This window comes from Mchenga conophoros, linkage group LG12 (assembly GCF_057382185.1).
Source record: "Mchenga conophoros isolate Kocher_MC1m ecotype Shallow Benthic linkage group LG12, M_conophoros_male_GT1.1, whole genome shotgun sequence".
In the NCBI taxonomy this organism is placed as follows: Eukaryota; Metazoa; Chordata; class Actinopteri; order Cichliformes; family Cichlidae; genus Mchenga; species Mchenga conophoros.
The window spans coordinates 33,875,650-33,900,865 of NC_140537.1; the positions used below are offsets into that span (position 1 = coordinate 33,875,650).

Consider the following 25,216-nt stretch of genomic DNA (forward strand, 5'->3'; position numbering starts at 1 on the left):
TTGTAAACACAAGTAATGCAACTGTGTGCGTTTGCAGTTTGCTGCCACAGTCCCGCCATGATGAACGATGGCATGTAAAAGACTTGTTCCATCTGTAAAACCAGTTTGTGGCTAAACGTCTCTAATTTGCAATCAGCAGCACGATCTCATTTCACTGCGACTCTGTGAAAGAAGAGCCTCTAATTCAATTCAATTCAATTTAGATTCCACAGATTAAACATCTTTTTTCATGTTTGGTTTTTTATGGGGTTTTTTGGTCAAAGTTTGTTTTTATCCCCCTGCAGGGGCTTGCTCTGTCAAATCCACAGGAGAAAAAAATGTTTAAATGGAACAGATATAAACAGGCTGACTGAGCAGAAAACTGGAGGAGATGTAAACAAAAACAAATTAGTGACAGAGAAAAAGAGAGAATGGATAGAGAAGAGACAGAGGGGGGAGAAAGAAAGAAACTAAAGACAGAAGACTGGGGAGAGGAGGGACAGAGACAAATACAAAGCACTGATTGACAGAGAGAAATAAAGACACAACAAAAACCATTATCTCCGTGGTTTGAAGGAGGAATTGTGCACTGAAGATATGAACGTTTCATCCCACTTTGTGAACAACTGAGTGAAAAATGTGAAGCGGATTTTAGACTCATGGACATCCACGAGCCTGACTGTTGTTCTTTTTATGACTATGTGGACTAGTTCGTGGAGACTTTTCAAGCAGACCCCACTCCACTGTCAGGTCTCCAGCTTTTCGTGTCTGCAACCGAGTAACACAGGCTTTAGGGAGCCTCAGCCAAACAACCTGACTTTTATTGTTCTGGCCATCTGTTCAGGCTGGTCTTTTAAATCAGTTCTGATAATATATAAGACATTTTAACAAACACATAGAGAAGTTTAAGCCTGATTGGTAGGCAAAGGCAGTGTTGCCAACTCCTCAGGAAGGAAAATCGCTATTGGCTGTCCTAAAAGTCACTAGAAGTCACAAAATGATGTCATCACCTAATTTGCATAATTGGTCATGCTTATGTAATTGCAACTGACGCTTTAGGAGAGAGAGAAATAACATCGTGGAAGAGACATAAAGCCAGTAAAGAACACGCTAAATGCATTTCGAATATATTTAGAACTAAAATTAAATTTCTTTCAGCAATTATTTTTTTTAATGTCACAATTCCAACCCTCCTCCTTTATCCAGGCTTGGTACTGGCAAAAGTGACCCAAAATAAGCAATCTTTGTGTGTGTGTGTTTAAGTAGTTTTAAACCTTGTGATCCACAAAAAGTAACAGTAAAAGAAGAATATTTTTAACTATAACATTGTTAACAAACTGCCCACAGTAGCACCCTCTGCTTGTTGACAGTAAGAGCGACACGTGCTTTCACGTCAAAAGTCATAAGTCTCCAATAACACCAGAAAAAGTTGCCAGATTTGTCGCTAGTCGCTTTTTAGACAAAAAAGTCGCTAAGGGGGTCTGAAAACTCGCTAAATATAGTGACAAAGTCGCTAAGTTGGCAACACTGGGCGAAGTGAGTTGGAGAAGGAAGCCAGAGGAGAATTATGCATGTATGGATTTTACATATAAGAAAATTTGTCTTGTTCCAAAAAATTCAGATTTTCATTAAATATTAAATAAAAATAATATGAATACTGAAAGAAAATGGGATTCATTTATGAGAAACGTATTAGTTTTAGGACAACAAAAACAGTGTGAACTGAAAACATTATTTCCAAGGTTGTTTCAGACTCAGATTCCTCATTAATTTATTCACATGATGCCCTCAGATTTATGAAATGAGTTAAATTCAACAGCTCTGCAAATGACATGGTGTTATTTGTTCAGGTTTTATTGAAATAGTATCAGATTTAGAGATGATGTGTTAATTCAGCTCTATGAACAGTCTGAAAAACATAGTCAGCAACGTTGTTAAATTGTGTTATACAGAAATATGTTTCTGTTAATTAGAGTGACTTAATTAGTATAAATGAAGTGGATAAAATTTTTAAAAATCCTCCTGTGTGTTCACAGTTGACATGGACCATTTACTGTCAGCATTTACGGGATGACAATTGAGACCTTTGAATGGTTTCTATTCATGTGAAGGCATCTGGTCCTCAGCAGTCCAGATGTACCAAACACACATTCATACACACACATACACACCCTGGCATCGCACAAACAAATACCGGAGGATTTGCTTTTGTTCCACCCTGCAGTGAAAAAAGTTTGTTCACATGAAAATTAAATGAAATTAGATTAAGCTTCTTTTGTGCAAACATGAAAAGCAGCAGTTCTGCTCCAAATTAAAGACATTTTGCTTCTAACTGCATTGGAGCAGTTAGTTTCTGTGGCATTGTTATCTTGTAATTGTACCCACAAAGGATGACTGTGACGTCAAAACACTGCACTGGAGACAGTAGGCTGTCCTCAGTGGAACAGACATTTAAAGTTTTGACCTTTATTAGTGCTCCAAAGGCTGCCTGAACACAATAAGACTGGGAAATGTCCAGTGCAGTCACATTGTCCTGTAGCTCTATCTGCTGTGTTTGGGTACAATAGTGTTCAAACTCTTAAAAGTGGTGACCATATAAGGACATCCCCTCTTATTGATGTAATACATATCAAAGAGCAGGAAAAAAACTGTCTAAAACTGTTTAGAGCAATCTGAGTTGACTGACTCACACATTCTCTGTCCTCGTTATCAGTGTTGGGCTTATTGCTACAAAACAAGTCTTGGATTAGACACTACTGGTTACTTTTCCTGAAACCAGTGTAGCATATTACTTAATTATATGTTAGAGAAAGAACGCATTATGTTACTTTCGTGCTATTCCATAACATGACCTGAAATGCACTGCCGCACAATTATCAGGTCGTTATATAAACCTGAGGCTACAGTAGGACACACATACAGTCGTTCTGCTGCTGTTTCCGTATGAACATAAAACCAACAAAAATGCAAAGCTGACAACAATCCGAAGAGACTTCAAACCGATCTTCCACAGTGACTCTACTTTCAAAGCATGCACAGGCAGAATTGGAGGCTACACGCTGCAAGCCTGGCTGCTCATCACTGCCTTATTTACCTGCTGAAGATCAGGCTCTGGACTGGTGCTCTGGACGGGTCGACATACACTCAGCTATAACATCACTCTGGGTTTTTGGCTAGCTCTGTGCTAGCATGCTATCTGTGCATATTCTTGCAGAGAGGCAGTGTTGTGTTAGCAGTATAATGTAGTTATTTCTGTCCTAATTTTACTATTACGCACTTATTCTTTCATGTAGTAAAAATAAAAAGGATGTCCATATCCCCTCTCCTCAAAAAAGCGGCACACTGATCCACTGTTTTCCTCCTCCCTGCACACAAACTGAAATCAGCTGTTTGTAGGTGAAGTGTGCAGGAAGGAAAATGCATGTGATGTTTTTTTCTTTCATTATTTCCAGCTGCAGTGCAGATAACTGAAGACCCTTTGTAAATCAAGTAATAACATAATTTTAACTGTATTGTGATTTCTGAATTTAGTATGTTAACTGAATTTTTGTAAAATGTAGTATGATTACAGTAACGTGCTACTTTGCAATGCGTTACACCTGCTACTGATCACTATTTGGAACTCTGTCCATGTTAAATATGAGCATTCACCACAGTATGTAACAGTAGTACAGAAAATAAATAAAAACATCATAGGACCCCTTAAAGTAAAGTCATATACACAAAGGCAAACGGCAAACAACAGGAAACACGCACATAACATTAAACACACATTTCTCTATACTCTTGCTTATGTGCAGAGCTCAAGCACTCACAGACACATTAAAGATGAATCAAGATCCAAACCACACAACAAAGAAAACACACACACCCCATGGTTGTTTACTCATACATGTTCCATCCAATCACAGCCTGTCGGCTTGACGCTCCACAGCAACATATGCACCAGCAGACGAGGAAACATTTCAGAAAGACTCTGCTTTATCTTTCTTTTCTTTGCTCCTGCTCTTTATTTAGTTTTTTCAACTTCCCTTTATCCTCTAGAACTGTGAGAAATGATGGGAAAAAACAGGAAAATGGATGAAATGAGAGGGAAAGTGGAGGAGTCAAAGAGGCAAAAGATTGAAGAAAAGAAAGGAGAGGGAAGAATGATTTTGATTTTGTCCACCTCTGCAGTAAACTCCTCCGTACTTCTCTTCTTTATGTGACGTATTATTATTACCAGTCTTATAATTGCCTCCATTGATTTTATGAAACTTTATAATCGCTGTAACGTTATGGTTATTGATTACCCAGCAAAGATTTGGCAACATAATCAGAACTGTACTTCATTCCTGTAAAGAGAGGAAGACACTCTGAGACGAACGGTGGCCTCTCAAGAGTCAAACTTCCTGCTAATTCAGTATGATTGAAATGTACAAGACTGACGCATATTCTTATTATTTTTAACTTATTTCATGTAAATCCGTGGATGTTGGTCTCTCATGACACCCCAATGAAGTCAAGTAGCCCCCAGAGGTCATTTTGTAGGGCTGTAACAGTGCTCCGCCTGTTCCTCCTTCCACAAAGGAACAGATAACTGTCCTTCTGCTGAGAATATTCAATTCTATGACCATGTCCAACTATCCACATGTTGATAGTCCATCTCCTGGTATCTCCTCATTCTGTAGACTATGCTGGGAGACATAACATATCTTCTTGTGGCAGCACGTGTGGTTACCCTGGAGGAGCTTAACTATTGGAGGACCTGAATGGCCTCCAGTCACTGTCTCATGTTACTAGTCATGAGAAGGACACTGATTAAAAAACAAAACCAGAGAAAAGTCAGTTGAGACGGATAAGGAGAGGGCAATGGTCTGTGGAGTGCAATCCTTCTCAGATGCCTCGCCGATAGCAGGCAGCCTGTCCCCAAACAATCACAGTCGGACTCAGACTTGACTGTATTTACACTCAAATACATTGGTGAAAGTTTAATAAATAATAAATAAATAATTGTCCTTCCACTGATTAATACAGACAGATTGACTGCAATTTGTTGTCAATCCTCCTAAGTCTTGACACTATGCTGAGAGACACAGCATACCTACTTACAATGGCACATATGATGTTGGCTCTAATTATGCCGTCCTGGAGGCGCTGGACAACTTGGACAATCTAATTGGTGTGCAGGAAGTGAAACTCTTGTGATCAAAATAAAGAGTCCTTTCATAGTTTGATCACAATCAACAATGGTTGCTCAGTGTTCTTACTTTTTTTTTTGCTGTTGTTGTTACCAACTACCAAGAGCAAGTAGTTCTGGTGACCCGAAGGTTGATCGTGGAACAACCTTAACGTATGGTAATTGGATAGGCCCTTGGTGGAAGGGATATTGTCTCCAAACAATTGGGGTCTTACTTGGAGTGACTGGAATCCATCTCAAATAGACTGGTGAAGGTTTGCAAAATAAGGTGGTCTAATTTGTTATCTAAGAATATGAACACATCAGTTCATCCTTTAATAGAGCAACTATATCACTGTTAAGCACCATAGTTCCACAAATAGATTGCATTTACATTTACAAACAGATAACACCAACTCCTTTGACAGATGAGTCTCATGATTTTTATTTTTATTTTTTATTTTTGGGGAACTTCTAGATATAATACATTTTGATGGCTGTAACATATATATTGTAAAACTGAATGACAAAGAGAGAGATACAAAAAGGGAAAAGAGGACAGGATGAGGAGAGGGCCTCAGATGATTCTCGTAATGAAGATGACATGGAAAAATGTTTGAATGAATACACAGAACTGATGGATAGGCAGACAATACAGAGGAAGATGAAACTCCAAGTTTAGGTGTCAGAAGTTGCTTTTAAAACTCTGTTCTGTGCGATGAAGACCAGCATCTCCTCCATTTGTATCTTTATGAGGGGCATGTAGGAGAGAACACACCCCTTATAAAGAAAGAAAATACAAACTCTGCAATGTTGCCAGCTGCATCTGCATAATTCTCTCATTTTGATGATGCATTTCATACGCAATCCAAACCGTATTGACCTGCATTTTTTGTATATGCAATGTTGGTTGCAAAATGAATTAAGTGTGGGCGAGCGGCGTATAACGCGGGCGTCAATAACACCGTCGGGCAACTTACAAATGGTGTAATTATCTCCTCATCAGGTTATTAGAGGATCAATCGAGCCTGGTGGCCTGATGGCAGAGGTGAGCTGATGAGGGATGGAAAATGGTTATGACGACTGAAGCAGCAGATCTCAGAGAGAGGGGTGTTTACTCATGTAAAATGATGCAATCGAAATGATGCGAAGAAATTCAGAAAAACTAAGAAAGCCAGAACTGTTGTTTATGCATTAGTGTGTGGGTAGAGAAGGAAAAATGTACCCAAGAATAATAATAACAAAATGGACTCACAAATTACCCAAATGAGTCTAACTAAAGAAGTCACAAAATAAGCTATTTGTCTTCTTAAATAACACGTTATGAGCATCTACTGGTTTGTCTGGTTAAGTTTAAGGATGTAAAACAACTTGTCCAATAGTTTTCCTTCCTCCCAGTCTGCATGCCAAGTTTTCCCAAGCAAACCAGTTTTACAGAATGAAAAGCAAAACCCTCCACAGTGAGTTAAAGTAAATCAACCCTCTTAATGCAATTTCAAACATGATGAAGGGTTATGGACTCCAGGTCTGTCAGTTGGTCTGACCACAAAACAGAACAAAGCTGACTTCTGGGTCAAGTGAGGACAGCTGGCATCAACCAAAATCTAATTTACACACTTTTATATAATGTGTTTTTTCCTGTTAATCTCATTGTAGTTGACTGTTGTATTCACCAGCAACACTTTATCCAGAATCTGTTTTTCCTATCGGTCTAATGGATTTATTATGCCAGCTCCTGTGTTCATTTTTTTTCTCTGAAGCACTTACTATATTCAATTCAATTCAGTGTTATTTATATAGCACCATATAGCAGTCATGTCAAAGCAGTCATTTTGTACTGTAACATAAGGGCCCAACCACATCAGAAAAAAAGCTCCAATGACCAGAACTGGCCCACGAGTCTGGTCAATCTGACCAGCATAAGGTAAAGGTAAAACCATCAAACCCCACAAAATCAAGAAGAGGCCTTGTTATAGTAAGGAATCTCAATTCAAGTGACACACTTATGTAGTGTAACCAAAAAATGCCAACATTTGCATAGAATGTATTATTTTCATCGTAACCTGCAACCATGGTTGCAATTATTAGCATGCTAGTGCTAGCAATATCACTCTAGGGCCCTTTGCTTATTTTATCTAAATCTGTGTGGGTTTCTACACCTTGAGGCGACTTTTGTTGTGATTTGGCGCTATATAAATAAAATTGAATTGAATTGAATTGAATTCTATAAAACAATAAATAAGTTGCTCACCTCTGCTCTGTAGGCGCAGTGAAAAAGGAAGGGTGTGTATTATGGGAAGTCCCACAGCAGTTTGAGTCTATAGGAGCACAACTAAAGGATGCTTCAATATCAACTCAACCAGCACTAATAGTAAGCCTTCTTAAAAAGGAAAGTTTTGAATATAATCTCTAAAGTAAAGAAGGTGTCTGTCTCCTAAATTTAAACTTGGAGATGGTTCTGTGGGAGAACTTCAAGATAGCTAAAAGCTTGTTGTCCCATTCTTCTATTACAAACTCTAGGTACCAAAAGTAAGGCTGCAGTCTGAGAACAAAATGCTTTATTGGGACAGTATAAGACTATGAGATCTTTCAGATATGATGGGGGCTAACTTTTTATATGAAAAGGACTGGTAAATTTAATTCTGGATTTAACAGTGAACTAGTGAAGGGAACATTTTAGAATGTTTGAGTTTCTGGAATGAAAGCAAAGTTTAAAGTAGAAATGTTAGTAGTTCTGTAAATTAAAACTCATCTGTAGTAGCATCATGCTGGAGGTCCATTTTTGACCCTGAAACATAGCTTTTGCAGCTTTCTGTCTTCCCTGAGAGGAAAACAGTGAGTCGCTGTACTAACATAATTCCCATAATTCCATTCATTGATACCAGGAGCTGCAGTTTGCCCCGGGCTGGTCAGCCAGCTCTGGTCTCAGTTAGGACAATAAAGTTCTGGCTTTCCTTTCCTTTCCTCCCATCAAAACAGCTAAACCATACTTTTATGTCACGGGAGTGGAACGGACTCAGGCGCAGACTGAGGTAGCACAGTTCAACGACACTTTATTAATCACACTGGTGCACTATATACACGAGAAGGGGGGGGAAACACCAGGGTCCCGGGGATCACTTGGCTGGGGAGACACACTTCTTCGCACTCGCTCTGCTCCTCGTCCAAACAGTCTCCACACAAGCAGCTCAGCTCACTCTCCTACTCACGGGGTCCAGGGGTCACAAAAGGGCTGATCCAGGTAAACCTGTTTACACAGACGAGGGTAAGTCGAAGGCAAACACGGGAACAGTAGAATCGCAAGGAAGCCAGGCAATACTAACGAGAGTTACTCAATATTCCAGCGACGAACAGCTCAGAGCCCCAGCCTTAAGAGCCAGAGAACTGCAATCCGCTCGAGATCAGCTGCAGGTGCGTGGGCCAAGGGCAGGAGCCCAATCAGAGCTCCGCCCAGGCAGACAGGTAGGAGAGACAGAGTGAGAGAAAAACAACAAACACTTGTGGCCACACTGGGCTGGCCGGGGAGGCACAGGGACCATGACACTTTTATCTATTAAGCCCAGCCCACTGACAACAATCCAACCTATAGGGACAGATATCATTAAGGGCCACCTGAAAGAATAAATGGTTTCATCCATTTGTTCGTGTTCAGGCCAAGAATATTTTTCCAGTCTTGCACTCTTGTTTGATCCTGTGCTGCAGTTTTGAAAACTTTAACAGTCCATGTTAGCATTGCTAGTCTTCTGAGTGCCTTCCAGCTATTCCTCCAAGTCAAACTTTTAAAGAACATCTTCATCAACATTAACTTACATCATTTTCCTCAGTTGTTGGCAGTTGTTGGACTCTCTTTTTTTCTACTTAAAACCAAATCATTTCTGTTTTTCTTGTGTCCAGTAAATGTCCCAGCCACAGTGGTGGAGGCCATGACGAGGCAGGAATCCCTCCAGTCCTTCAGCAAAAACGGCAAACCCTCTTCCTCATCCTCTTCATCGTCCTCCACTCCGTCCTCCACCCTCATGCGCTCCATGGTCTTCCCCCACTCCCCCTGCCCTCGGAGTTTCTCCCTGTTGGATAAGGTTGGGGTTCAGTCGGACTCCAGTTTTGGCCAGTTGGGGTCAAAGAACCAGAGAGTCCTGGCAAGTCCCACATCCACCAGCCAGCTTAGCAGTGAGTTCAGCGACTGGCACCTGTGGAAATGTGGCCAGTGCTTCAAGACCTTCACCCAGAGGATCCTGCTCCAGATGCATGTGTGTCCGCAAAATCCTGACCGGTAAGACACAGTGGTTTTAGGTACTTGACAGTTTGTCTCAAGGCTGTTGTAATGCAGGATAAACTGACACTAAAGGGACACAGTGTTGGTTTGAGAATGACTCCAAAAACTTTTCTTTATGTCTGAAACCTCAGGGGATCAAAATCTTTTGATAGCTTACAATCAACATTGTAAGCAACTGTGTTGTACCAAAGCCCTTAAAGAAGGTAGAAGGACTTCGGCATAATTTAAAATGAGTTTTAAATGAATAAAGGCGATGATTTTAACTGTAAACAAAGCACGATCTAGAGATAACGTGTATAATCAACATAGGTAGCAAGTGCCAAGTGCTCATATGTCCAGAAACGCCATTTTCAGTCAAGAATTTGGCTTCGAGATTTTGGTCTGTACCTACTGGCAGCTTGAAAAGAAATACTTTTTTGGCACAAAGATGACACTTCACCACATCAATGTCTTTTGTATTATAGTGTACAATACTTTGTGTAAAAAGAAAAAAATATGACCCTCAAAGTGACAAAGTGTCAGATAGTTGTTGCTGTTTTCCCAGAGGAAGCCAGTAAATCTGATGCGTTTGCTGTGATTTATGACTCTCATTGTTCCATCATGGCACTATTTGTGTGTGACAGAAAGTGGGAGTTTGGGGATGAGAGTGAAGAGTGTGTAAAAGTGTTTGAGTGTGTATAACATCTGCCAAGTTAATTATATACAGCATGCGTGGAGTGTGTGTATGTGTGTGCAAAAGGGGGACACAGGATGTATTGGAAATTTTTTGCTTAGCTTTATTTTTGTGGGGAGAGTCAGAGCGGCGTATAAATCAGCGCTGTGCGTCACTGAGAAATACCTCGCCTTACGGTGACGGGGCCAGGAAAACAGATGCCACTTATTCAATAAACTAATACTCATAGGGAAGAAAAATGTGGGCTGGATATGGAGGAGGGAGGGAGAGTCGATGGGGAGCTGCCTGTCAATAGGAAGGTTTTATGGGACAGAGGAGCAGATAAAATTCAGCTGAACAAGCCAAACAGAAACAGTCCTGGACCTCCAAGGCCATACTGTACCGTTCAGGTGAACTGGAATTATACCAGTATGCCCATGAGGCAAAGTCATGCCCCAACATAAGCACTAATCTTTTTCTTAAAGTTGCACCTAACCAGACTATTATATGCATCAAATGATGAAATTTATGTTTTTCTGCTGCACCATTCTTCATTGTACAAAGGACAAGAGTTGTCAATCTGTATGTTTAAGAGGTTCACTCTCACCCTGGCCATCAACTCTTTAGTTTGCCACCTTCTAAAAGCAGTACCAGAAGACTAAAGAATAGCTTCTTGGGCCATCAGGCTATTCAACACCCAAATTAAACTCTAAGCATTCACTGAACAAGTGCAATAGCTAAAATACCTCTAGATATCATCTATTCTGCTTTCTACCTGTGCCATTGTCAAAGCTGCTGTCATTAGGATTATTAGCTATGTATTTATTACTTTATTTTTATATTTTATTACTCTTTCATTCAAGTAGAATGATTTCAGCAGTGCTTCCAGTTCCGTTGCATGTTTGTGCTTATGAGTACAATGAAGCTTATCTTATCTCATCTCTTATCTTTTATATTTAAGTTCATAATATGAATGAAGTTGTGATAATAGAAAGTAAAGCAAATCAGAAAAGCTTCTGTTGGACACCAACTCATAAGTCATCATAGTGTATCACTGTGGGCTCTGTTTGGCCAGGTGTTTCACAAAAATGCGCTCTATGAACTACCACTATCCCTACAAGTCATGACATGCTGATAATGCAAAACTGGTATTAGTTTCTTACATCCTGTAAAGGTCTTTAAAGTGTAAACAAGCACTCAATATACCCCATGTGTGAAATTTTTCATTGACATCAAATATCCAAGATTAAACGTAGAACACTAACGGCTGAAAGTGATAGTGTTACAAAACTCATGTTAGTGTTGTAGGGTTAAGGTAAGTTGTAGGGAAGAATAAAATGTTCAATTAAATATCGATTTGATTAAAATGTTAGCTTCTGAAATGAAGTTTAACAGCATCCATCCATTTTTGTCCACTTATTCAATTCAGGGTTGCAGGGGGACTGGAGCCTATCCCAGCTATCATAGACCATGAGTTGGGGTACAACCTACAGGGCCAACACAGAGAAACAGACAGCCATTCATACTGACATTCACACCTACAGCCAATTTAGAATCATAGTTTAATTCCACTAACTGCATATCTTTGGTCTACGGAGAGGAGCCGAAGTACCTGGAAACAACCTAAACACACAGAACACCTCTGGCCAGATGTTGGAATTTAACCCGGGACCTTCTTGTTGGGAGACAACACAGTGCTGATCATTGCACCTCACAGCAAGCAGGTCCCTGTTTTAAATCCACCATCTGGTGCAACAGCTGTACTGCCCTAACAACATTCAAACACTGTTAAATTTGATAGTTGGTTTTAACTTTTAAAAATTATGGAAACTCGTTGCCTCAAAAAAAAAGCAAATTATCAGTATTGATGTAATGACAACAGAGTTGACTTTGATGTTGACAAAGCCACCAATGACAGATGCATATTTGATGGGTAAGTTACAGATTTCTGTTTTTCCTCTGCAGATTTGAGTCTTTAGATTCTACTACCAGTATTGTAAGGTTTAGTTTCTTCTTCCAGTATGGTTTCACTAGTAATAAAAGCTCATCTCTCACTTTGATTTCTAACAGCTTCCCTCACTTTCTCCTGGCCTCCCTCTCCCCCTTCATACATATTTATTGATGTTTACTTGATGGGAACATTTGGAGCTGAAGACTGATGGCTCTTTATATCAGCCTAAAAAAAGGGAAAGAAAAAACACTGCACACCTCCTCTGAGCTCCATCTCTTTCCGGTTTGTTTTTTTCTGCTGACTGTTTCTTTTTCTGAACTTTTTCTTCTTCTCTGTCATTTTTTTTCCCCTCTGTGTGTCATTTCAACAGAATCCATCATCAGAGGAGCAGTTTGTTTATGTCAGCGAGGCCTTGGAAGTGCTTTCGATTCAGCTTTAAACTGGTGTCGAGATACAGGATACTGTTTAAGTTTTGTGATGGCAATGAGTGATGAATCAGGAAAAAAATCAGATCATAAATGGCCTGCGTTTCCACTTATAGCCTTGACATATTACAAAAGCAGTGCAGTGTAAACCACAGCAATGGACTAAATTAATAACCACTCCTTTTATGATTGATGTGTTTACCGCACTGGTGTTTAAAGGAGTCATTAGTGCTTTTAGGGAAAGTTGGATATTTTTGCTAAGCACTTTGATCTCCACAGTTCACAATTCAGGTCTCATTCTGGTGGCTGATGTTGTTTATGAGTAAGGCCTGTATTTGTATATGGACACAATCACGCTTGTATATCGGAGGACAGAAGGTTTACAGCCGATTGAAAGTGTATCATCACAGAGCCCGACTTTATGGAGGAATTAAATTTTAATTTCTGTCATTTGTTTCTGGCATCTAACAATCCCTTGTTGGTGGTTTGGCCTGATTTCTCCGGCTTTCCAGCAGCCCAGTTAAACATTTAAAATTCTCCATTACTCACGTAAGCGCTACAATAATGAGAGCATTGAGGCATTTAAATGTTCTAAGGTTTAATGTTTCTCAGTGGAAAAGCCGAAAAACCCTGAACCGAGATAACTGATAGAGCGAGAAGTTTTCCTAGACATTAATCGTGTTAAATATTTCTTTTCCTTGATTATAATACCACTGGGGAGGGACATCATGATATTATATATTCTCCACTTGATTATTAACCCTATGATGCTTTTGCATCATATTTGATACATGAGTTTCTGAGACCTCTAGCTCATCAACATGATTGATGCTTGTCATAATTCCAAAATGTTATGTACAAAACTCTTTTTTTTGTCTAAAATTAACATTGTTGTTAACAAAAACTTGCCAAAGACGCCCAATGTATCAAATGTGATACAAAAAATATATAATAAATATATCATTAACAACATGATATAGCAATAAAGCTTTTGTGAATTTTGTTATAAGGGTTAATAAACATCTCAGTTCCAAAAAAATAAGAATTTTCAGGCTATTTTTTGATGGGTTGGGTGTTACAGGCTAATCAAGTAGTGAATTTTTTTAGCACCTGTTATGTCTGTTTTACACCGACATGCATCCCAAAGGAAAAATATAAATATGATAGCAATATTTCATTTTTAATCATCGTGTTTATCATATGTACAAGTATATATGGCAAACCCTAATTCCCACTTGATTTGATTTTTATTTATGTATTTTTATATATTATATTTGATGTTAATGTTGATCAAATGGCAGTCCAGGTCAACTGATGGCTCATCTGATAATTGTTGACATATCCAATATAGCCTACTTAAAATACAAAATTTAGCCTTAACCAACCCACCTCCACCCCAGCTCCTCCTTTTTTGGTGGCTTCATTTAGCTTAACCCCAAAATAATCCAAGATGTGTTATTTTGTCTTACCATTTTTTAGGATTACAATTTTATATTTTTTAATTTAATGCTAAAAACATAAGCGTTTCAAATATTTTTGACGTAAATGTGCTGATTTTACAGATAACATTTTCCTGGGATACCCAACCAGCATACCCAATAGCTAAAATTTTTGCCAATCAAAAATAAAAATATTCAATTTTAGTAAAATAAAGATCACCAAAGCATTAACAATCTATTTGTAATCTTTTGAAATTTTACCCCCACAAATTCATCTATTCAACTGAGTTTCACTCTGTTCCTGGTCAGCCAAACCCAATTTGCAATGATTTAAAGTCCTGTTAGAGGGGCCTGCCCCACAGTTTGAGAAACCTGCCACTGACTTTATATTAGCACTCTGGTAGACTATTCTTCATTAATATATCAGCCTGTGTTTGGCCTTAATTCTTGGAGCTTCATCCGTCACTTTTCACTGCATTAAGCTTCTGCTGTTTTGTCCAATCACCCTTCTCTAATGATCTAATTAAACTCTTCCCAACACTAACATTGTTTGAGTAGTACACATTTTGAATAAATAGTTATTATAGAATAATACCATGTATAAACTTAGTCCCAATACAAAATGGAGCAATAATCAGCTACCATTCCACTAAGCTCGTCATCCTATGCACAGACTCCACCTCCACTATCTTGGTGTAAATAGTCCTTGCTCTGCTCTGCAGCATCAAACCAGTTCTCTGCTTGCCTCACGTTCTGGTTAGAACTAATCAACTTGGCAGTTGCTTCTCCAGCTTGTTGTAAGCAAAACAAGTATTACTGTCTCCAGCTAACGGTCAAAATGCTAGATGGTGAGGGACATGTGATGGAGTTAATTAATTATATCTTGCACTCCTTTATCTTAGCGGAGTAAACCATAGCTCACTGGGAGCATTGGGGGGGGACCAGTGGTGGTAATTAACATCTGAAAGTGTTTCTCTGTGAATTAAATATAAATATAAAACCTCTGGACTGCACTGTAACTGGTTACACATTTAAACCTTAGTTGTCTCTTGAAGAATCTGAATGCTCAGAGATGTTTTACAGAAGTGTAATGGATTTATCAGTGTTAAAACCAACACACTTGTTCATGTTTTCAGCTGGGTCTCACTTGCTGCTCTGTGAGCTGAGAAAATTCTCAAAACACAATTAACTCAAAATGTTTGCATGCCAGGCTATAACGAGGCTGTTTCTTTGTGTTACTAAACAGTTGACATTTAGGAGATTTATCACCCGGCAGTGAAGACATATTTGCATTTAACACTAACACAGATGTGTGTTGTCCCTGCTGGACATACAGATGTGTTGAAAAATAGCTTTTTTCTCTTTTCAATGTGTAGCCGCAGGATAATGATTCATCACTGTGATGGACGGGCTTGTAGAAATTTCTTCAAAGTCTATTTTTATCTGTCATGTTTGCCATTATAATAAACACCTACTTTGTTTTGCATCTGCATGCGAGTGAGTTTTGTTTAGTATCAGTAAGTAAAGCTCTGTGGGCTGGCAGAGCACACTGGAGCAAATTTTAGACCCTCAAGTCTCAGGTGGTTTTACTTTTTCCAGTTTAAAATGCACCAATGTTCCCATGTGCTTATCCGTAATCGCTTTTATTTGTTTAATGTAGTTTGGTCATATTACAGTGCTTAGAGGCCTGGGACATTTTCAGCCACCATTTCTGAAAACCGAAGCAGAAAGCTCAGTGTACCCTCAGACCATCATATAAATGAAACCCGTGGCTGTTAAGTGAACTGCAGTCAGTAAACCGCTGCTCACATTTGTCAGCTGGCATTGACAAAAACATTGCTGAGACATGCACAAGACTGCCTTGCACAATTAAGTTGCTCTGTCATGTATCACTATGTTGAATACTACCTGAATAATGACAATAGCATTAGCTTGGATGTGACCAGCGTTGGGCAAGTTACTTTGAAAAAGTAATTAATTATTCTTACTAGTTACTTCTTCAAAAAAGTAACTGAGTTAGTAACTGAGTTACAAGATTCTAAAAGTAATTAATTACTTGAAAAGTAACTATTGTGTTACTGGGGTCCAGGGTATAATTGGTCATATCTTTACAAACTGGTGTTAAAAATTGATGTCATTCTTTTCAGCACAACCTCACGTGTCTGAATTTACAATTATGTTTTCATTTTGACTTACTGTATTAACTCAATTGACCTAAAATCAGACAAAAAACATAAAATCCGAGTAGAAAAAGTAATATTTTTTACTGTAACAACCACAAACATGTTTATTGAATCATATTTCATAACTTTAAATGCAAATATAAATTGTCAATTTTAAAATCCTATGCACAAGTTTTGCAAACAAAGTTATTTGCAGCCGTTTACCTTTTACCCTAACTATTTACATAACAATCAGGTCTTCTGCATTAAATAAGATGCCAAACAAATTATTTGTGCCACTCCAAAAAAATTATTTCTGTCCACTATAAAGGAGAAAATCACATACCTGCAGGTCTGACAGCAGGTGTATTACTCCTGTTCTCTACCTGAAGACAGCAGTCACCTCATTGTTTTGACACACAACACAAAACTATCCACAACACTACACACTAACTACACAAGACAACACATTAACTACACACTACAAACACAGTAAACGTCACAAATCTCTCACATCTCAAAACTCGCTCTCTCTCTTTTTCGGCTCTCTCTCTGTCACACACACTTACTCCTAAAACTTCCCCGTCTTCCTAAACAACCAAATGTCATGTTGCCATATCATTTTTGATTGGTCGACATGGTGCATTTTTCCACCAACACGAAAGGGTTTTTTGATTTGTTTATTTATTTTTTGGTCATAAGCAGAGAGTGCTTGCTAGCGCTGTCCTTAGACAGTAAACGTGACAAAACTATTCAGGAAAAACGCCGCGTATATATTGTTTATCATGACTCTGGTTTTACGTGGCCTATCACCACAATTTAAAAACTGGTATATATCACCTTGTTGCTTTGGCGTCTTGAAGTGATTGGCTTACGACGACTACTTTATTCTTCTTCAGCCAAACAGCAGCACTCATGTGATTGTTTTGCACTTACTCCAGGTGTTGTGCCAAAAAGTGATCGACGGGCAGAAAGTGATTACCGTCCATGGGAGCGCGCGCAGCTGCTTAAAGCTGTAGCGCCCAGATTACTTACAGCTACTTCCATGCAACTGATATAAGATGCAGTAAGCAGAAGACAGCTTCAACTGTCTGTTTGTTGAAAAATAGTAACGCGACCGCACGCACCGCATTTTCTTGTTAGTAACGGTAATGGCGTTGTAACGATAGAAATAGTAATTAGTTAGATTACTTGTTACTGAACAAAGTAACGCCGTTAGTAACGCCGTTATTCCCATCACTGGATGTGACAAAGCTTCTAGTGCCAGCTTCATATTGTATAGCTAAGTTACAGCTAGCTTTGGAGAGCAAACACTAGAAAGCAAATGATGGCATATACATAGGTTAGTTTTATGTATCATGTTAACTGGTCAAAGTGAAGCTAATCAATTAGCATATCCACTCAAACATTCACTAATTCATTTGTTTCAGAAATCCTTCAGTCAGGACATGGTATATTATATTTAGATGGAAACTAGCGAGCTACCTCCCTGCTAACTTCTAACTACAGAGAGATAATAAATTCGATTTCCATGGATGCCTGGATGTTAAACTTAATTGTTACACCTGGTAGAGCAGCCACACTGATCATTTTATTACAGATGAAAGAATTTAGACAGTTTTCCAACTCTCAGCGATCCTGCAGTGATCGTTGACTTATGGACCTGCAGCGGAGTTTGGGCCCAGACACGGCTAATGACGTCAGACTTAAAGACCGGATTGCTGAGACATAGCAAACACTCATACACGTCAATCCTGAGTCTTTAACATAAAATTGGTCTGTTCATTCAGGGCGTGATCATAAATGCATCAGTGAAAAAAGTTGCAAAATGCACATTCAAAGCTGACATTTACTGTTACAATGGCGGGAAATCCATCATTGAGTATAAACAGAAAATGGTAAATTGGTAAAATCACCCAGTGTTGTTTGGGACCCATCAGTAGATCTTCTTAATAACTATGTTTTCCTTTTGAACTACAATACCCATAATGTATGTTCAGTACTCCCTGACCACATACACACTAAAACAGACAAAACACACAAAAGGCATTATCTACAATGACACAATATTGGCTGTTTGCTTAGTTTTCTTTATGAGGTTGGTTTGATGAGTACAGCTAGCTGATGAGAGGACATTATGTGAACTTTCTGCTCTAATAGATCAGTCAATAAGGTTTGAAAGAAAAAGAAAAGACAGAGAGAAACAAAAAGACATGGATACTGGAGGATAAAAAACAGCACATAAAAGAAAAAGGAGTTGTGTGTGTTCACGGTTGTCTTCCAGTGATTTTTGTTTGTGCTAGGATGTCCGTGCTCCACTCACATACATACATATTTTTATGTGTGTTCAGAGGGCCATTGATTCTGTATTGACGATGTGGGAGCAGTGATTTATAGCTGCTGGTCTCAAGGGAATAATGTCTTCATATGAGGCAGACAGAGGAGACGTCCTCACAGCACAGATATAACTCCATATGGATTAGACTGAGTCCATGCGGGTCAATCGACACACTTCACTCTGCATCACTGCACGCTGCAAATAAACACACACACACATATTCACTGAGTCACTGAGGTCCTAAATCAAATTAAAAGCTCAGAAAATGAAAACATCATCTGCAAGCAACCGATTTAACCCCCAAACACATAAAAATATGAATGTGATGCTGTCAGAAATGTAGTGGTTAAATATTGTTTTTATTAAATCTAGAAGCAGATATGTTTGTCCTTCTGTAAAAATAATCTTACAAGCTAACACTTGTCACGCTCACTTTGTTAGTCTGCATCCAGAAACTGCATGAGTGCAACTCACAAATGCATACCTGCTATAAAACAGCACAAACTCTAAGGTAATTCTATTGAAGAAGGTCCAAAAGCAGCAGGAGCAGCAGCAGAGACATGGTGAAAAGGTCCAGTTCAGTGACTCCAATTAATGGAGGTGAAACCTACAGTCAGAGCAGAACATCCACCTGTCAGTCAGACCAGCTGCACCCCTGGTAATGCTAATGATGCATTGTGTTTGGTTTTGTTTGTTTTTTTGGATGAACTCACTTTTGGAGCCTTAAATGGCCACTGATCATACTGCAACTTTTAGCACAGTGGTGTTTACTGTTTGCTGATAATCCTACAATTTTTACAGATGTTACAACATCTGTACATTTTTTTTTAAAATTGACAAAGAAAATGTTACAAACTGATTAGAAAATAGACTTTCAAATAGTGTTTTTGTACGTTTTTTCCACCGCTACTGCAAACCTCAGGTTGTCTAGAGTCTTAGTGATTATATTTACCCAGGCTTTTATTTTGAAGTCACAAGGGAAAACTCTAACCCACAGGCCCTTGCTTCATAGTAATCTGTACAAGCAATATGATGGACAGACTTTTCGTCTGGGCTCAAATTGTGGTCATGAGTATTTCACACGCAAGCGAGCGAACGTGAGCGCAGAGTTTTACACGTAGTTCTTTGGTTTGTATCTGGACCTTAACAAAAAAAAAGCAACTTGTGTAAATATTTTTTACAAACATACAAATAGATGCACAAACGTAAAATTTTCAGATATTTTTGTTTACAAGGTTACAAAACTCAGTTCACAATATTTATAACCACAATTTAAGCCCATAATTTCACTGCCTGCGGTCTTGCAGTAGAGCAGTCATTTGCATGTTTTTGTCATCGTGTGAAGTTCCCACTTCACCACACACCGTTTAAATGTTTTTCTCTCCAGTCTACGAGAGATCTGATCAGCAATGCTCTTACTTTCCATTCGCCTGTCCACCTTCTTGACCTCTGACCTCTCTCTGATGCTATGAAAACATGTATGCGAGCCAGAACGTTTCATTCCCATGTAGTCTCAGTAGTGAGGTCTGGTCGGCATGCAGTCGGTCTCTCACACACGCTGCCTCTTTCATCAGCTCATGTGTTAAAGGTGTGGACACAGCGACATGTTGACTCTGACTCTGTTGTTCCTACCACATGTTGTGTTGAAAGCTGACACGAGGTTTATTGTCCTGAACCGTATTACACGGATGTGTTGAAAATGGCTAATTTTACAGATCTCACATACACACACAGGCTAAGCTAAGCGTGAAAAACACAGCAGCTGATTTAGCTCTCATCGAGTATCCAAACTAAGCATTATTAACTTGTCCATTTGGTGTTTTTATTACCTTGTTGCATTGTTGATTTTAGACATATTTGGCTGTCTGTGCTGTCGACACAATCGGACTGAGTAACGACTTGATGCTAACGGCCACCGAGAGAGACGTGATACAGTTAGCCAGCAGTCCAAATGGAGCAGCTTCGTTTGTAGCAATAAAAAGAGAAACGGGGAGAGGTTCATGAGATCAGCTGTAACAAAGATGAAGAAAAGACTGAAATAACAACTTCCTACAAGAATTAATACCAAATTAATTCATTAATTTGACAGTAAAATAAGGAATTTTTCATCATAAATGTGAAATGCTCTCCAGTGTGTCTATTTTTTTGACACATGAGCTTAAGCTTCTGACAAATTATAATGAACACTATTTGGAAAACATAAAAGTTGTGAAAATTGCAGTCAAACTCTCTCATATTTGTAAAAAGCATGTCCAACTGTGTACATAGACTGTTTATAAAGGTTGGACTTCTCAGGCATTTGCAACATTTAAAATGTGTTTTGTTACCAAATTTTAAATCCTTCTTGTCACATAATTATTAGGCTCCATCTATGATGTTATGATAGTATATCCAAGTAGACATATCAGCCTCAGACTGCAGGCTTACTTGTGGTTTCTGTTAGGATGCCTGGGTCGTTGACCCAGGGTTTTTGAGTTCATTATATTATTTATAATTTCTAGTCTTTGGGTTTTTGTTAGAGTCATGTCTTATGGTTTGTCTCTGTGTAATCCTTAGTTGCTGTCTCCCCTGTCCGCTATATCCCCCGTGTCCAGTCAGTGTCTGTGTCTGCCCTGGTCCCACGTCTCTGTTCCCTCTGTTGTAGTGCCTGCATGTGAGTCTGTGTCTTTGTTCAGTCTGTGTTTCCTGTTTTAGTTTGAAGGTCTCTGTCTTACCTCAGTGTGATCAGTTTACGCTTCCTTGTCTCGTCAGTTCTGATTTGCCCCAGAAGTGTTTCCCTCCTGTTGTCCATTCCCTGATTGCTCCCTCTATGTATTTAAGCCCTGTGTTTCAGTTTGTCATTGTCGCGATCTACCCTTATCTAGCTGTGTAGGTGTATTTTGTAGTCTTAGTTTTGGTACCCTTTTGAGTTCAGCATTAAAGCTGTTTTGAGTTACTTTCTGTCTCCGGAGTCTGCACTTTAGGTCCTTTTCCTGCCTGCACATAGCCATCACATAACAGTTTCTAGAGTTTCGTAAAGTAGAATGGGAGGCAGCTATCAGACTCCTGTACAGCTCCCAGTTTTGATTCAAGAGACAGACCTTGTCTTCGTTTAAGATTTCCTTTGTCATAAAGCATATAGTTAGAGCTTGATCGGCTGACCCTGAGCCTCACTTAGTTATGCTGCTGTAGACCCCATGATACACTTTCCACTTCTCCTCTGTTCTCCTAGTTAGTGTTTTCTTACTTTTAGACTTTTTTAAAATCCTGTTTGTTAGTAAAATAGTCACAAGGAGCATCCCTAAAATGGAGATGATGTGTCATATGTTTGACATCTAGTGCTTTGTTTTGATAATATGAACATGATCTGAGTCACTGAGTCATAAAGATGAGTTCAACCCTATTTTGTGAGAATATTTTCTCCCCATGCTTTTTGACTTTGGGTTTAAAATGGTTTTAGAATGACTCTCAGTTTTGTCTAGAACCTATTTTTCCATCAAAATATGAGTTTATTCTAAAATGTAAAACAATTTGTTTGAAATTTGTTTCCCCTTCGAAACAAATTTAATGTGCCGTTTCAGCAACAGTCCTCTAGGAACTTATTTGGGGAGTTAATTAGGATTTATCCCGCATGCAAAAAATGTCAATCTATCACTTTTCTTAATTACTTCAGCTGTCATAGAACAAGAGTAGAAAGCTTGCTAGCTACATTTCATTATGAAATTGAGAGGAAAAGGGTCCTTTTAAACGTGGAAACACAGACTACTTGTTTTAGCTATAGGCAGACCTAGTCTGGTTTTCAGCACGCCCATTAAAAGCCAGGAAAAACCTTGATATTTTGAAATATTATGTGTATTTCATTTCAGTGCTCAGTGTCACATTCACCAGTGAAATCTGTTAAAAACTAAAGTTTCCTAAAGCTTTTTTCCCCTCTCTGTGTTATCCGCACACCCCTGTGTTTCATGGTAAAGAAGTTCAGTGTTTCTGGTATAAAACCCAGACCGTACAGTATGTGCGGTAATTTATGCATAAATGATCGTATTTGCATTTGCCTGTCTGTTCCCATATTTTGGTTGCATATGCACATACCTGTGTGTCCATGTGTGTTTATGTGCATGATAGAGGTGTTTATGCTTCACCTCCTCCTCCTCCACTCCTCCCTGTAATAAACAATAACCGGGCATTAATCTCCCGGCCTGCTGCCTTAATAAATAATATCCACACATTCATCAACTTAAACTATTCACAATCAATGCAGCTCTTCATAGAAAACCCACCTAATAAATAGTGGTGCGGCCCACTGAGGCGTGAACTTATAGACCGGCCGGCTGATAAATGAACCGACCCCCACGGCGAGACGCCTTTTATGTGGAAAACTGCAAGTGAGAATTTTTCGATTTTATATTACACTATTTTACTCTTATTACTTTCCTGTGTGTGTGTGTGTGTGTGTGTGTGTGTGTGTGTGTGTGTGTGTGTGTGTGTGTGTGTGTGTGTGTGTGTGTGTGTGTGTGTGTCTACATCGTCTCAGGGTATTGTGGGTGTTTGTGATTTATTAGAGTGGTGAAGATGTTGGTCTATTTGTTTTATTCTAGTTCTGGGGTATTTACCCATTTGTAAGGAACTGATGTCAGAGTTTTGTCTTATTAGTTTCAGAATGAAAATCGCTTTATTTTCAGGCAGCACATGGGAGTTTATTCTGTCAGTTTAACAGCTTACACAGTAATACAGAACCAAGTGACCCATATGAAAAGAAAAACAGAAAAAACTATATCATTTTTCCATTTCCTTCATGACTAAACATTTTTCAAGCCCCCCTGGCGGCTTCTATATATTCATGTAGGTTTTCAGGCTAAGCCTAGTTGGACCGGGCCACCAGAGGCTCGCACCTTCAGCCTCTACCTCTGGTGACCTTGTCTGGACAGTGTAAACTGGACCCTTGATTTTTGGGGGGGTTTTTTTAGTCATCATAGCGGTTGTCAGAATTTCTCTTTGTCTGGCCCCTCATCCAGGTCCAATTTGCCTTGGGAGATCCTACCAGGAGGAAATCATGAAGGGGATCTCCTTCAGAGATACTGCTCCTCCACTGAAAGGAGCCACTTAAGGTGGTTGAGCCAACCGATTTTAGTGCCTCATAGGTGAGGTCTTTCAGGCATGTCCTACTGGGAGGAGAACCAGGGGCAGCCCCAGGACTCACCAGAGAGGTTATGTCTCTGAGCTGTCTTGGATAAACTTGGTGTGCTCCCTGAATGAGCTGGAAGACGTGGAGGGGGCGAGGGCAGTCTGGGGTTCACTGCTTAGACTGCTGCCCCGAATAAGTGGTCGAAGATGGATGGATGGATGGATGGATATACAAGTCTGATGAGATGTTTTTGGACTACGGAGAGATAAAGATGGTAAAGACAAGAAATCAAAGTGTGTCTCAGAGAGGTCTAAAAGCCTGGTTCATAAAATGATAAAATAAACTTCATTAATCCATAAATTTGAGAAAAAGAGGAAGAAAGAAACCACCGAAGAAGGAGACCTCTCAGCGAAATCAGCTGAGAGAGCTGCAAATCCTTCTGCAGTGTATTCCATGATTGCCTGATTAACTGGTGATTTTAAACTGGCCGTAGGCAGTGTTGGTCAAGTTACTTGAAAATGGTAATTAGTTACTAATTATTGATTACTTCTCAATGAAAGTAATCCCATTACTTTGCTGATTATTTATTTTCAAAAGTAATTTGTTACTTTATTACTTAGTTACTTTTCAAAAACATGCCACACAACCTAAATACATAATAAAGAATAGACCTTTCAGCCCAATTCAATTTTTTTCTGCATAATCCATCATATAAAATCAAGTGTTTTGTGTTTACACTCACTCTTTCAAATAGATGCAAGTAAAACACACATTCAAAGATCCAGCAGCACTGAGTCCTGTGAGGCAGGTGGAGGTTTGCCCAGTGCCGCAGCAGTCATGTCAGTGGGGGAGATCCGGGGGTTTCTCTGTAAATTTCACATTCCCGTGGCGGCGTGCTAGGTGCCTGCTCAGATTAGAAGTTTAATTTTTCGCTGTAGAAAGAAATTTTCTTCCCACGCAGAGTACATTGGACGCTGATGTTTTTGTCGCTTTTCGTGGAATCAAACTCAAAGTGATGTAAATGCTTCCAAGCTTTAAACACTGCATGGTCGTACTCTCTCCCGCACTCCATATTAGGGAAAGTAACAGTAATCTAATTACCTTTTTGCAACAGTAATCCCTTACTTTACTTGTTACATGAAAAAAGTAATCAGATTACAGTAACGCATTACCTTTAACGTTTTACTGCCCATCTCTGGCCGTAGGTGTGAATGTGAGCATGCAACCTGTCCAAGGTGAACCCTGCTCTCGTGGGGTGAGAGGTTGCTATGACAGCTGGGATAGGCTCCAGCTCTGGTTCTTTTATATCCTGGGCCTGAATGTCTCCCAGGCTCCTGGAGAAAATCCACACATGGGAAGAACCAGCAAATGAAACACAGAGGAGCCCCACCTGCGTTTGACGCAATAATAATGCTGATTACAATTACAATGAGTAAAAGTAGCCATAACACTCATTAAAGTAATTAATGATAATATCCATGCTTAGCTAAAGTGTGACTGTAGCAGATAAAGTACCAATGGTAATCACCAGAGCGTCCCTGATCCCTGTCTTTAAAGTAGCTTTAAAAACGGGATCCTCAGTGTACTCCTGAGGTCGTTAATGTGACTGACAGAAGACACACAGCAGCTAATCACCTCAGAGCTCCCGGCTCATCAATGCACACTGACTGATACACGGCACTAACTGACTTTCTATGTACTTTAACCCCACATCCTCCTGTGGTGCTGTGTCAAAGCC

At 39.3% G+C, this 25,216-nt stretch overlaps 1 protein-coding gene across 2 annotated transcripts in view; it reads left to right on the forward strand.

Moving 5' to 3' along the window:
• The window catches only part of prdm6 (PR domain containing 6), a 127,713-nt gene that overhangs the window by 89,361 nt on the left and 13,136 nt on the right, over window positions 1-25,216 (forward strand). For both annotated transcript variants that reach the window (XM_085295433.1, XM_085295434.1), the window contains exon 7: window positions 9,032-9,407. In XM_085295433.1, coding sequence (XP_085151559.1) covers window positions 9,032-9,407 — 376 coding nt within the window. The remainder of the gene's footprint in view (window positions 1-9,031; window positions 9,408-25,216) is intronic.